The following is a 12,925-nucleotide window of genomic DNA, read 5'->3' as shown; positions in this document are numbered from 1 at the left end:
GTGGCCTTGGGTTCCAGTCCCAGCTCTGTCAACGATGTGTTAATGATGGCCGAGTCCCTCACTTCTCTGGGCTTCAGTTCCCCATCTCTGATAGGGGGGTAGGAAGGGTGAACCCTGCAGTCTCTTCACCGCTTGGACGCTGGTGTCCACCCTCCTGAGGATGCCACCTGGAGGCCTGCCACTTTGCAACAGTCTTGGTTCAGTTGCCTACCAGATAGGAAGTGGGGCTTCCCCTGGGCACCCCAAGGCCCCGGCCAGTCCTCACCGCTCATCTATCAGCACCTCCTCTGCCCCAGCTGTGGCTGGGAGGAGTCCAGCAGAAGCTCGCTGGATGCCAATGCTGCAATGAGATGCCACCACTGCCACCTGCACACCGAGTCCTGGGTGGGGCTGGCAGGGAGCCTCAGCATCTACCCAAAGTCCCAAGTCCAATCGGCTCCCTTGGCACCCCTCCCCGGCCTCCCTCGGCACACGGCGCTCTGAACGCCCTCTCAGCACCTGTCCACTGCAGCCAGCGCCTATGTGGTCGTCCTCCTCTGCCAGCGTCGCCTGAGTGCCGGGCTGGGACCTATCTCCTCTGTGTGCCCAGAGCCCTAGGGAGGGCCTTTGACAGCGGAGGGCTCCAGGTTTATTCCATGAATGAACTAACCCAGGGGTTGAAAGCCTAGAAGCCCGAGTGAGACTGGGCAGCTGCTCCAGCCCCATCACTGAGGGCCCTGGGGATGGGATGGAGGGCAGAGAAAGTGAGCTCCTCACCTCGCTGAGCAGCGTTCTTCACCTGGGAGGGAAACAGAAGCCCTACCGACAGAGATGTCCTTTTCCCATGGAGGGAGACAAGGCAGGCCACAGAGTAAGCTGACTCTAAAGAAAAATTCCCACGAGCCAACTCAAATAGCTGCTCCCAGATTCCGCTTCTTTTTGCAGCTCATCTCTCCTGGGCTGGGGAGGGCAGAGGGCACGTCACTCACCTCTCTGGGCTTCAGGCAGAGGGCGTGGAGCTGGCAGAGAGGCCCCCAGAGCAGCTGTCTCAAACCCAGAATCCCCTCCCCTCACACTCGTATGGGGCTTCTCTGTCCACAGCACTCCCCAGGAAGGCAGACAAGGCAGGAACCCCATTCCACAGAGAAGGAAAATGAGGTAAGGTGAAGCAAACGAGGTTAAACCATTCGCTTGAGGTCAGGAGCCGGGGAGCCAGGACTCAAGGCAGGCATTTGGGCTCTGAGTCCCTCATTTCCACAATGCCACGCTGTGGAGGGCTGGTCCCCAAGCCAAGCCGGTCGTCACCAGGACTTCAGGGACACACCCCCAGGCAATGAAGGGCTGTCTGCTCTGCCCACTCCATGCCCCAGCCTGGTGGGGACAGTCTCCTGTAGACGGGTTGTGCAAGGAATGCGAGCACCCACTCACCACGGTTCCTACAAACCGAGCTGCTGCTGCAAGGGCTAAGCCGGAGCTGCCCACAGCAGTGGGGCCGAATAGCCCTCAGTCCTCGGCTCAGCTTGGGGTGGGGGTGGGTATGTCTGAACACCTCCTTGTTCAACATCTGATAGCGGAGTGACCAGGGAGGTGCACCCAGGGCTGATGAGCACAGGGTTTCCTCTCAAACAAGCCGGAGGAGGCGGGATCTGACCTCTAATCCCCAACATCTGAAAAGGGGCCTTGGACCAGCTCGGCCCCTGCATGGCTCTGGGACCTCGGGCCCGTCACCTAGCCTCTCTCTCGGGTTGCTTTCCCATCTGCTAAATGAGGACAATCACCCCAACCCATGGGGCTGTGGGGAAGACCAAGTGAAGAGAATGCATGTGAGGTGCATCTGGCCCTTGTTAGGGGATTGAATGATAGCCACTGTCTTTGCCTCCATCAGCGATCAGGGTGTTAACAACGAGCAAACACAAAGCGGTGGGCTATGCAGAGGGAAAACAGAGCGAGGGTGGTGACAGGGTGGCTCTAGGAGACATTGAGCCCCTATGAGGCAAGCCTGGGGGGCAAAAGGGAGGAGAGTGGTTGAGGTCAACCACTGGAGCAGACTCAGAGGGAGTTTAAAGAGGCAGGCCCACACAGAATGTCCGAGGACCCAGGAATGGGGGTTCATGTTTACCCCAAATGAAGCGGAGGATAGAGAAGTTGGAAAGGGCTGGAGTGGCAAAAAATAAATAAATAAATAAATAAATAAATAAATAAATAAATAAATAAATTTTAAAAAAGGCTGCCTGAGGAGATGGACGGGGCCAGAGACAAGACTGAAGCCGGGAGCACTGTCCTAGCCATGGGGGAAGCAGCAGTGAACACAGCAGAGGAAGTCTCGCCTGTCAGGGCCTTACATTTTGCTGAGGGGGAGATAAAGCACCCGCACATGAAGGTATGCTGTAGTGCCAGGCAGTGAGCTCTGAAGAGCAGTGATCTGGGGGCAATGGGCAGAGGGAGGGGTGAGAGGACCCTCTGACCGGCGGAGAGGAGGCTCCATTCAGAGGCCGGAGCACAAGGTCACGTCTCCGGACAGCCCGCACTGCTTCCTCCACCCACCTTCCATCCTGAAGCCTGGGGAGGGGGTCCCTCACACCAGCCTGGGGAGATGCAATGGACAGGAAGCTGGGCGTCAGGAGGATCTGGGCCCTCACTCACAGGAAGCAAAGCTTTCGTGAGTCACTTCCTGTGCAAGCCTCAGTTTCCTCATCTGTACAGTGGGGCTAATACCTACCTCGGCAGACTGCTGTGAGAATGAAATGAGATAATGTACGGGCAAGAGCTTCGTGTGGATGCCGGGTAATTAATAAGTGAGCCTCGGCGTCCTCTCCTGTCTGATGAGTACAGCAACCCCTGCCCCGCTTTGGAGCCGCGGTGCTGGCATCAGCAGACTGGGGATTCAAACCCTGGCTCTGACCTCTGACATGCTGGGAGATCCTGAAAGTCCCTGCCCCTGTCTGAGACTCAGCGTCCCCCTTAGTTATGATCCAGGATTGTTGTGAAGAATCCAAACAGCTTACGGGAAAGGCCCAAACAATGTGTAGCATTCTGTTACAGACCTAGGAGGGTGCCAGTGAGGTCAAAGATGTGAACAGCCTCCGGGCCTCTGAGTGGGAAATCATCCTGCACACGTCCCAGGTGGCCATGCCTTCGGGGCCCACCTGGACCTAAGCTTTGCCCTGGCTAGACTGTGAGGAAGTTACCCCACGCTACTCTGAAGACCTGGGGGCAAGTCTGCATGGAGGCAGAGGGGGGACATACCAACAGCCTTTCTGACCCTTCCAGCCCCAGGGAGGTCTCCAAAGAGATAGCACATCTTCAAGGTCAAAGGCAAGCTCCCTTCTAGGCCCCAGGTGGCTTTCAGTGGGACATCACACCTGATGATGAGTCAGGCGTGGCTCTGGAGGGCCATGGCCATTATTTTAGAATCTGAGTCCAGGGCCAGGCTTCTGTAAGACCTGCCCCTGAAACTGTCCCCATTCTGCATCTCACATGTTCAGCCAGACATTCCTTCCCACCAGGAAGTCTTCCCACCCTCTTAGCCTTGCCTGCATTCCCCGAAGGCAAGAGTTCTGTCATCTGCAAGTCCAGTCCGGCCACGGGTTCAGCACCAGCCAGGCAGCGTGCTTGCCCCTTAGAGACCTTCCTTGCTATTGTGGGCTGACCCACCCCACATGCCCCCACCTCACCCTTCTACTCAGCCCTTCTCATTAGGAGAAAGAGTGTGCCTTTGTTTGCAGGGACCATGTCTTATTTATCTGGATCCCTGTGCTGGGCACAGAGCAGGTGCTCAATCAATGTTGGCCGAGGGACTGGATGCTCGCCGGGACTGAGAGGGACAAACAGGGTCTGGACAAGAACAGAGATAAGCCCAGTCACAGCTAACTGACCAGGGCCATGACAGAGGGTCACATGGAACTTTCTGGAGAATTAGGAGGGAAAGGTCTCCTCCAGCTAGGGGATGGGGTGTTAAAAGCAGAGTAGCAGTGGAAGGCTCTAGAGCAGTGGTTCTCAACCTTTCTAATGTCTCGACCCTTTAATACAGTTCATGTGGTGGTGACCCCCAACCATAAAATTATTTTTGTTGCTACTTCTTAACTGTAATTTTGCTACTGTTAATGAATCGTAATGTAAATTATGATTCTTAGGCTCTACAGCAGCGGTTTACAACCTGTGGGTCGAGACCCACAGGTTGAGAATCACTAGCAGGGTCACCTGAGACCATCGCAAAACACAGATATTTACATTACGATTCATTAACAGTAGCAACATTACAGTTAAGTAGCAACAAAAATAATTTTATAGTTGGTGGTCACCACAACATGAGGAACTGTATTAAAGGGTAGCAGCTTAGAAAGGTTGAGAACCACTGCTCTGGAGGGAGAAAGAGAGAGGTGGAACCCAAACATTAACATTCATTCAGCAAATGCTTTCTACGGCGGACCCTTTACGCTCCAGGTTCTGCACCAGAGTGCTGCAGACCCTGCCTCTGCTTCCGGGGCATCTGCCCCAGGGCCGCCTACCCCAGCTATGACAGACCCAGGAGACAGGGCTGTGACTAATTAGGCACAAAGAGTAAGTCAGGGCCAGGGAAGACTCTTAACCCCTGGAGGACATTGTGGAGGAAGTGCTGGGACAGGTGAGATGTGACATGTGAATAGGAGTTTTCCAGTCTGTCAGGAGGTGCAGGGTCAGGACCCGGGTACTGGTCCTGCAAATGGTATGTGCGAAGGCCTGGAAGGGAGAGAGCATAGGTTTGAGGAATGAACTGCAAGTAGCTCAGCCAGGCTGGAGCAAGAAGAGTGTGAGTCCAGGTGAGCAAGTGAAGAGGGAGCCATGAAGGACCAGGAATGCCAGGCAAGGAGCTCTGGACACCAGCCTGAAAACCAGGAAGACTGTGACCCGCTCCTCCCCTTCCTCCCGCCGACGGCAGCTGGTGCCCAGGGGCCCCGTGGCCATCAGCCAGCTGTTTACCGGGTCCTGGCACACTGGTGAGTTCTTTTTTGGGAAGACTAATAATTCCCACTTTAAGACTTCTGGCTTGCAAGACTTCTGGCTTTGCAGATATTACAACAGGGCCACTGGGATATCTGCAAAGCCAACACACAGCTGGGGGTGGGGGGTGCTGGCTGGGAATCGACTGGCTTGGCTACCGGGATCCCCGCCTGGGCTCAATGGACTCCTGCTTGTTGGCTCTCAGGGCCTCCTGCATAGAATACAGGCAGGGAGCCAGCATCCCGAGTCTCCACAGACGCAGGGACCCTGGGACTCCTCCAATCCTAGGTCTCAGTTTCCCCACTGGCACTAAGTTAGGACGTTAGGTGAGATCAGCTGAAATCTGAGGTCCTGACAACCTGGACCTTCTGTGTTTTGCTAGACTCTACTACTGAATTTTTATCAACAAGAGGCCTCCCTAAGAGAAGACAAGCCCCTCCTTGGACTGCTCTGGAGACCTGAATTTTAAAGTGTTTGGTTTCCAGGAAGTAGGGGAAGTCCTGGGAGGAGAGGTCAAGGAAGTGGGGCTCTAAGGATACCATGCTCCTAACCCTTTGGAACGACCAACAGGACCATCAGGGTGATTGGACGAGGACCCCAATGGCCCGCTTTCTCCGCCCCCACCTTCTGACACAGTAAAAAAAAAAAAAATAGCTACTCAAGTAGGAGGGTTGCCATGACAACACCACCAGCCTGTAGGTACATCACCAAGGAGTCCTCAAAATAGGCTCCTTTCACAACACATGAGTAAGCATGGGGGAGCTACATTCTACCTGGCCCCAAGCAGGATACGAGTCCATCTTTCACAGGGACAAACTGAGAAGCGAGCCCCGAAGCATTTAGGGGCAGGACTGGAATCCCATTTCTGCAGCAGATCCGGAATGAATGTGAGGTGACCCACTTCAGCCAGAGAGGAGGTCCGTGTTCCCGGAGGGCAGGGTCTTGCCCACGTTCCCACGGAAAGCAGAAGCAGGGTGAGGCCCCCGGCCCTTTGCTCAGGGCTGGTAAATGTGCTCTCATAATGAAAGGGATTCACATCTTTTGCTTCTGCTGGTTTGTCCAAATGGTTTGTCAGTTCAGCCTCCTTGGGTCTGGGGCACAACCTGAGCAGATCCTATTAGGATGCTTTTGCCATTTTATAGATGAGGGAGACTAAGAGTCAGGAAGGTGTCAAGACTGACTCCTACCCCCAGGCCCTCAAGTCTACTAGCAGCAGCTCCATATCAGGAGCCCCCAGGAGTGGTAGAGGCCAAGAAACTGAGTGCACCAGGCTCCTCCCCCTGCAAACCGCCCCCCCCCCCCCGTCCCCCCTAAAAAACAAAAACAAACAAAAAACCTGGGTGTAGGTGAGCCATCCCAGGCCTGGAGATGGGTCTGGGTCTCGGGTCTCGGCCTCAGCATACATACCAGGGCTTCAGCCCAGGTTGGTGACTTGGAGGCCTTGCAGGGAGACTGCCACTCCCACCCAAATCTCAAGTTCTGTTTACACCGGTTCCCGAATGTTTTTCCTGCCTAGCTAACGCCTATTCATCTTTCGGTGTACAGACTGAATGTCCTCTTCCAGAAAGTCTGCCCTGGCCCCAAGATGATTTAGCTGCCCCACCCTCACGTTCAGGCCTCCCAGTTCCCCTTGCTCCCTTCCCTGTCACTGTGTAGTCATCTCGTGTACGTCCCCCCCCCCCCCCCAGTCTCACTTCCTCAAAGGCAGACACCAGGGCTGACCAACCTGTACACCGCACAGAGTCTAATGCACAGAGGTGCTCCATCAGTAAACCGAACGGTCCCCGCCATGGTGAAGCAGAGCCTGCTACTCTCCATAGCGCTGGGGGCCTGAGGCACGCACACGGTCACACAGGACAGACAAGGACTGACTTGAGAGTCATGAGTTGGTTTACAAAGCACTTACCATCCACGCTCACTCAAACTCTCACTTCCTTGAGAGCTTGAGATTTCTGATCGTCTGTTACAGGGGGAGTGAGGTCCCCAGAAGAGAAGTACCTAAGCTGCCAGTCACATCCCAGGGGGTAGCCGGGGCTGAAATTCTAGCTCTAGATACAGGCTTCTAGGCCCTGGAAGCAGTGACGGGGTCCATGGCAAGTTGGCTCTACCTACTTTACAGTCAGCCCTAGACCCAGCTTCTCATGAGGTGGTGGGTGTCTCCAGGGCAGGGGAGAGCTGGAGCCCCAGCGCAGGGGGACAAAGAGGAGGCCTGAGGACAGACCAAGGAACCACACCAAGGCCAAAAGCAGAGCTTCCTGCCAAGAGGAACAGGGCCGCTCTCAAGAGAGCTGAGGGCCCATTAATGATTCATTCATTCAACAAATATTTTCTGAGCACCTACCCACATGCCAGACATTGTGCTAAGGCCGAGGACCCAACACTGAGAAAGACAGGCAAGGTCCCTGTTCCCTAGGTGCTGACAGTCTTATGGGGGAGACAATGACCTACACAGTCAAGTCCACATGATAATTTATGTAATTAAAAAAGATTATTTAAAACAAATAAATAAAACAAGTTGTGGTGACTCTCAAGATGGCATGGTCAGAAAAGGCCTCTGAGAGGAGACTGATCAGAAGCCAGCCATGCAAAGATCTGAGCAGAAGGGCAGCCGAAACCAGTTTGGCTCAGTGGATAGAGTGTTGGCCTGCGGACTGAAAGATTCCAGGTTCGATTCCAGTCAAGGGCATGTATCTTGGTTGCGGGCATATCCCCGGTGGGGGGTGTGCAAGAGGCAGCTGATAGATGTTTCTCTCTCATTGATGTTTCTTTTTTTTTTTCTTTTTTTTTTAATATATTTTATTGATTTTTCACAGAGAGGAAGAGAGAGGGATAGAGAGTTAGAAACATCGATGAGAGAGAATCATCCATCAGCTGCCTCTTGCACACCCCCTACTGGGGATGTGCCCGCAACCAAGGTACACGCCCTTGCCCGGAATCGAACCTGGGACCCTTCAGTCCACAGGCCGATGCTCTATCCACTTGAGCCAAACCGGTCCCGGCTCATTGATGTTTCTAACACTCTATTTCTCTGATTCTCCCTTCTTCTCTATTAAAAAAATCAATAAAATATATTTTTTAAAAAATAAGGGCAGCACACAAAAACCCTGAACAAGCCCTAGCTGGTTTGGCTCAGTGAATAAAGCCTCGGCCTGTGGAATGAAGGGTCCTAGGTTCGATTCCAGTCAAGGGCACACATGCCCAGGTCATGGGCTCCATCCCCAGTGTGGGGCATGCAGTGAAGGAGGCAGCCAATCAATGATTCTCTATCATTTTTGCTGTTTCTATCTCTCTCTTCCTCTCCCTTCTCTGAATTCAATTAAGAAGATTTTATATATATATATATATATATATATATATATATATATATATATAAATATATATATACACACACACACACACACACACACACACACACACATAACAAAACAAAACAAACCCTGAGCAAAATAGGGCTGAACCTGCAGGAACGGGAAGACACCAGTAGTTCCAGCACACGACAGGGTAGGAATGAGGTCATGAAGCCGTGGAGCTGCCACGTGGGGCTTCGTGGCCACAAGGATGTGGGGCAACTGTCAGCTCACCTGGCATCAAAGCCCCGGGGCTGGGCTATCTCTCGCCACTAGAGTGAGCTGGGGCGGGGGCTTCCTCAAAAAGCCTGGGAGGTGTGATGTGCCACCACCCCATGAAAACTAGAAGCTGCTGCACCTCCAGCAGTCAGAGCCCTGTGCGCAGCCCTGTGCTGCCTCCCTGTACTTCCTCTTGGCTGAAGGAAGCGAGTCACAGGCTGGGAAGCGGACCTGGGTTCTAAGCCTGGCTTTGATAACGCTGGACCAGAGGCTTCTCTCCGGGCCCCGCAGTGCCCCGGAGGTAGCATAAGGGCTGGGCCAGATGCAGCGTTAACAAATAACTATGATTTTATGACTCAAGCATTGCTGCTGAATTTGGAGGTGGGAGGATGGGGGTGGGGCAGGATTTCCACACTGGTTACTGACTCGCCCAACCTGCTAATAAATATTCCTCTTGGTCCTTCTTTCCCAGCCCAGATGAGGCCTTGGGAGCACAGATAACCCCAAACTGGCCTCCGTGCAGCTGGGGAAATGGGACAGGGCGGGGAAGCTACAAAAAAAGAGAGGAGGGGAACATGCATGATGTTCTCATGCCATAATTTTTGGCTGGGTTAGGGAACTACCAACCACCAGTTCTGGAGTTATCCCCCAATAACCTAGCCTTAGTTTCCCTCCCCACCAAGTACCCGCTTGCAGTGATGGGGAGGGAGCTCCACCCTCACCCACACGAAGCCTGTTGCAGTCTTCAACAGCTGTTAGAAAGAATTCCTCCATGATACCAACACCTGCCCCCCTCGTCCCTCTGTTGCAGGTCTTGCTCTTTGGAGCCACACAAATCAGCTTAGAATGTTCATGGAGCTGCCACCATCTCATGCTGGGTCATGGGTCAAACCTCAGAGATATAGGCAGACATCAGAGGGCTCTCACCTGAAGATCCTCCCCCTTCTCTCCGTGTCCATCGTCCCTGTGTCCCGCCCCCCCTCCCCCTCTGCTGTCCAGGGGCAAAGGAAGAGATGCAAATGAGACCAACTCTGCAGCCTCCACCCAGAACAGTCCTTCAGACAAACAACTAGCAACATGCACCCCCTCTCCCCCATCAGACACCCACATGCCCAGGCTCCCACAGCAGCACTGCTTTCCTCTTGGTCAGGAGACCAGACACCAAGGAGTCTAGTTCAATCTCTCACCCATTGCAGGACTTCCCTTCCCGGACTCCAAGGTCTCTCCTTGAATTCGGCCACTAACAGGGTGTTCAGCAGCGGCACCTTATTTACAGAGGCAAAGCAGGCCACCAGGGAGTGTTGTCAGAGACCAGGGATGTGGAAAGCAGGTCTAATGGAGATGCCCAGATAACACCGAATTTGCTTCATCACCCTCCCCGACCCCACCCAGTCTTTCACCAAAGCCGATCCGGAGCTAAGTTGATTGGTTTGCATCTCATACCAGCCCTTGCTAGATCCCAGGATGGAATTCTTTGCAGCCAATTAAACAAAAATGTTTTTGAGATCGGATAACAGCGTGGGGAAATGCTCCTGATGGGATATGAAGCCACTTGGTCCAAACCCTTCCCTAGACGTCCTGCTAACTAACAAACTCCAGGTCCAAACCATGAGAGTCAGGGTCCCCGGTCCGGGAAGATACAGCTCCCGGCCAGCAGAGGTAAGGGAAGGGGGTATCAGGAAGGACTAGCACAGAGAGCATCCCTGGCCCATACCTGGAGGCAAATACACTTTTAAAAGCATGAATATGGATAAGTCCCGTCTTCCCTTCTTATGAGCCTTCAGAGGGCACAGTGGACAGACCAGCTTTCTTTAAAGGGGCAGTCAGGGGCTGTTGGGCCAGGTGCGTGGGGCAGCTCAGGCCGCTTGCCTCCCGAGATGGTGACAGCAGCTCAGGACTTCTCCAAGGGCAAACAGCACCCACACCAATAGGGGCAGACACAGCCACAGCCACACAGAGAACAACGGCAATGCCAGGACACGGTTACACTGTGACACAGCCATTAGAACATGACAAAGTGAATTTGAATAACAGAAGGAAATACTCATGATGGAACATCCAGAGGGAAAAAACAGGATTCAGAATTATAGCTATAACGTGCCCTCAGCTTTACACAATACATAGAAATAAAATTATAAAAATATACTAACATGGCAATAGAATGCTATCTTTGGGTAGTCAATACCAGCAATTTTTATTTTCATTCTGTGTGTGTGTGTGTATATATATATATATATATAATTTTTCCCCAAAAATTCCAGTAATTATGATGTTTTACTTTTATAATGAAGCTGGGTGGAGTAAACAATTGTGAGTTACTAAAGAATAACCCTAAGTAGGACAGGTTCAGCAGAATAAAGGCTTAGGGGGAGGGAGGGAGGGAGGGAGGGAGGGAGGTTGGATTCCAGCAAGACAGACACTCCGACCAGGACAGCTGTGAGGACTTCCCCAGGTCTCCCGGGTTTGTGTTGAATCCCATGGCCAAGGTTATTTCTTAAGGAAACCCTGGGCAAGTTTCTCCAGCGATGGGGTGGGGGAGGGTGACGTGGGAGGTGGAAGGGTGGGAGGTGGAAGGGATGCTCTTCCTTGAGAGGGGAAAAGTTCTGGAGTTTGGGCTCAGCTCTGTCCCTGATTCCTTTCCAGGGACATGGCCACACCGAAGGGCACCCGGTCCTCCCCCCCACTTTCAGAGATGCCAGGCTCGTAGTTGCTTTTGAGTGGGCCCCAGAGCCTTGCCTGGCGCGTGGGTGTTGGAGAGAGGACAGTGTGGGCACACCTGCCCCAGTCCGGCATGTTCTCTGGTGGCTGTTGTCGAGGGGATTGCAAAACCCTGGCCACGCTGCCCCATGCAGTCCATCTCTCTCCCTTGCGCTGCCTGGTGAGGGCTGAGGGGAGGGAACTGCCAGGGGCCACCAACAATGCTGGGGCTGGAGATGAGTTGTCCAGTATCACCCCTGTTTCCCAGGTGAGACAAGCAAGCTGTGGGGAAGGAAAGGGGTGTAACAGAGGTTGCAAATATTGAAATACTGATGAATGCCAGCGTGGGGAATGAATCCAGACTTGACTCCCATGCCAGGATACATGGATCAGACTAGATAACCGTTCTTCCTCCCTCACCCCAGACCTGGATGATAAGAGGGGGTTGGGGCGGCAAGCTTTCCCCCTAAGAAAAGGGGTTGGGACCTTAACCTGCACAGTGGCCAGTCCTTCCCAGCATCACCTCATTGTAAGAACACGCTCCTGCTCGCCTTAGCGCCCTTCCTCAGGGCTCTTCCTGGAGACCTCTTGCAGCTTCAGAACCCCAGGCCGAGAAAGCGCCAAAGGCCCTGCAGACCCCTCGGTGCCGGGTGACAAGCCTATCTCCCACCCAGACACTCACCCCATCCCCAAGCCCCTCTCACAGGACAGACAGCACGGACCGCCATCCGAGCTCTCCCTCCGGGCAGGCAGCCCGGGGGCCGGTGCTCACCTCGCAGGACCCCGGAGTAGGCGGCGATGAGGGTCTTCATGCTGAAGCCGGTTCAGGGAACGGCCCTGCGGGAAGCCGCTTCACCCCGCGCCCCTGGCCATGCCCCGGCCGCCGGGGCCAGGGCTTCGCGCCGCGAGCACGGGAGCCCGGGGGCCGCGCGGACGCACCGCACGAGGAGCGGGGGAGCCGGGGAGCCGGGGGAGCCCGGGCGCTGGGGCGCTGGGGGCGCGCGGCAGGCAGTCCGAGCACCAGTGGAACGCGAGGCCCCCGCCGTGGCCACTCGGGCGGCCACTGGAGCTCGGCGTTTTATAACCTCACAACCAACGGGGCGGGGCCGGGCGGGCGGGGCGGGGCCGGCGTTCCAGCCCACGCGCCCCACTGGCTGGGGGGTGGGGAGGACGAGGAGTGAGGCTGGGGCTCGGCTCCGCGGGGACCCCTGTTTTGTGCGCTTGAGGCCACAGGCGTGGGGAGCGCGGGGGTGTGGGGAGCGGAGGCCGGGGTCCTCCCTGCAGGAGGGGCGCCCGGGAATCCCTGGGGCTCCCCCTCTCCGCCCCTCGCTCTCCCCCGCGGAGGTTGGTACTGCCCGGCCAGGAGGCTGGAACGTGGGCGCAGAGGCGGGAGTCCGGCACGTGCAGGGGGCCGGCCAGGGGCGTGCCGCCAGGTGTTGTTTGGAGTCTCTTGGGCAAGGTCTTTTCTTGGCCGCAGATGCCATGGTCCCGCCTCTGGTCGGTATCAGGGATTGCTTAGGTTAGGGCTGGACTCCTGCACCACCCAGATGCCTCTACCTTTTTCCATCTCTGTGTTGAGAAACCTCACAGACTATCTGTCTGTGCATTGCTGCGTGCTGGGACCCAGCCCAGCCAGCCCGGGCCCTGCCCTTGGGAAGCTCACGGTGGTGGTGGTGGTGGTGATGGTGAGGGTGGTGGTGGTG

At 55.0% G+C, this 12,925-nt stretch overlaps 1 protein-coding gene across 3 annotated transcripts in view; it reads right to left on the bottom strand.

Moving 5' to 3' along the window:
* DGAT2 (diacylglycerol O-acyltransferase 2) overlaps window positions 1–12,277 on the bottom strand; it is a 32,031-nt gene extending 19,754 nt beyond the window's left edge. For 2 of the 3 annotated variants that reach the window (XM_036426830.2, XM_036426833.2), the window contains exon 1: window positions 11,995–12,277. In XM_036426830.2, coding sequence (XP_036282723.1) covers window positions 11,995–12,034 — 40 coding nt within the window. In that variant the 5' untranslated portion in view covers window positions 12,035–12,277. Of the gene's footprint in view, window positions 1–9,712; window positions 9,732–11,994 lie in introns of those variants that run through there. The other variant, XM_036426831.2, reaches the window with a different exon arrangement.
* Window positions 12,278–12,925: the final 648 nt, after the last annotated feature.

The sequence above is a fragment of the Pipistrellus kuhlii genome, unplaced genomic scaffold (assembly GCF_014108245.1).
Source record: "Pipistrellus kuhlii isolate mPipKuh1 unplaced genomic scaffold, mPipKuh1.p scaffold_m20_p_9, whole genome shotgun sequence".
Taxonomy (NCBI): Eukaryota; Metazoa; Chordata; class Mammalia; order Chiroptera; family Vespertilionidae; genus Pipistrellus; species Pipistrellus kuhlii.
The sequence above is the reverse complement of the archived record's forward strand: the minus strand, read 5'-3'. Positions and strand labels throughout refer to the sequence as shown.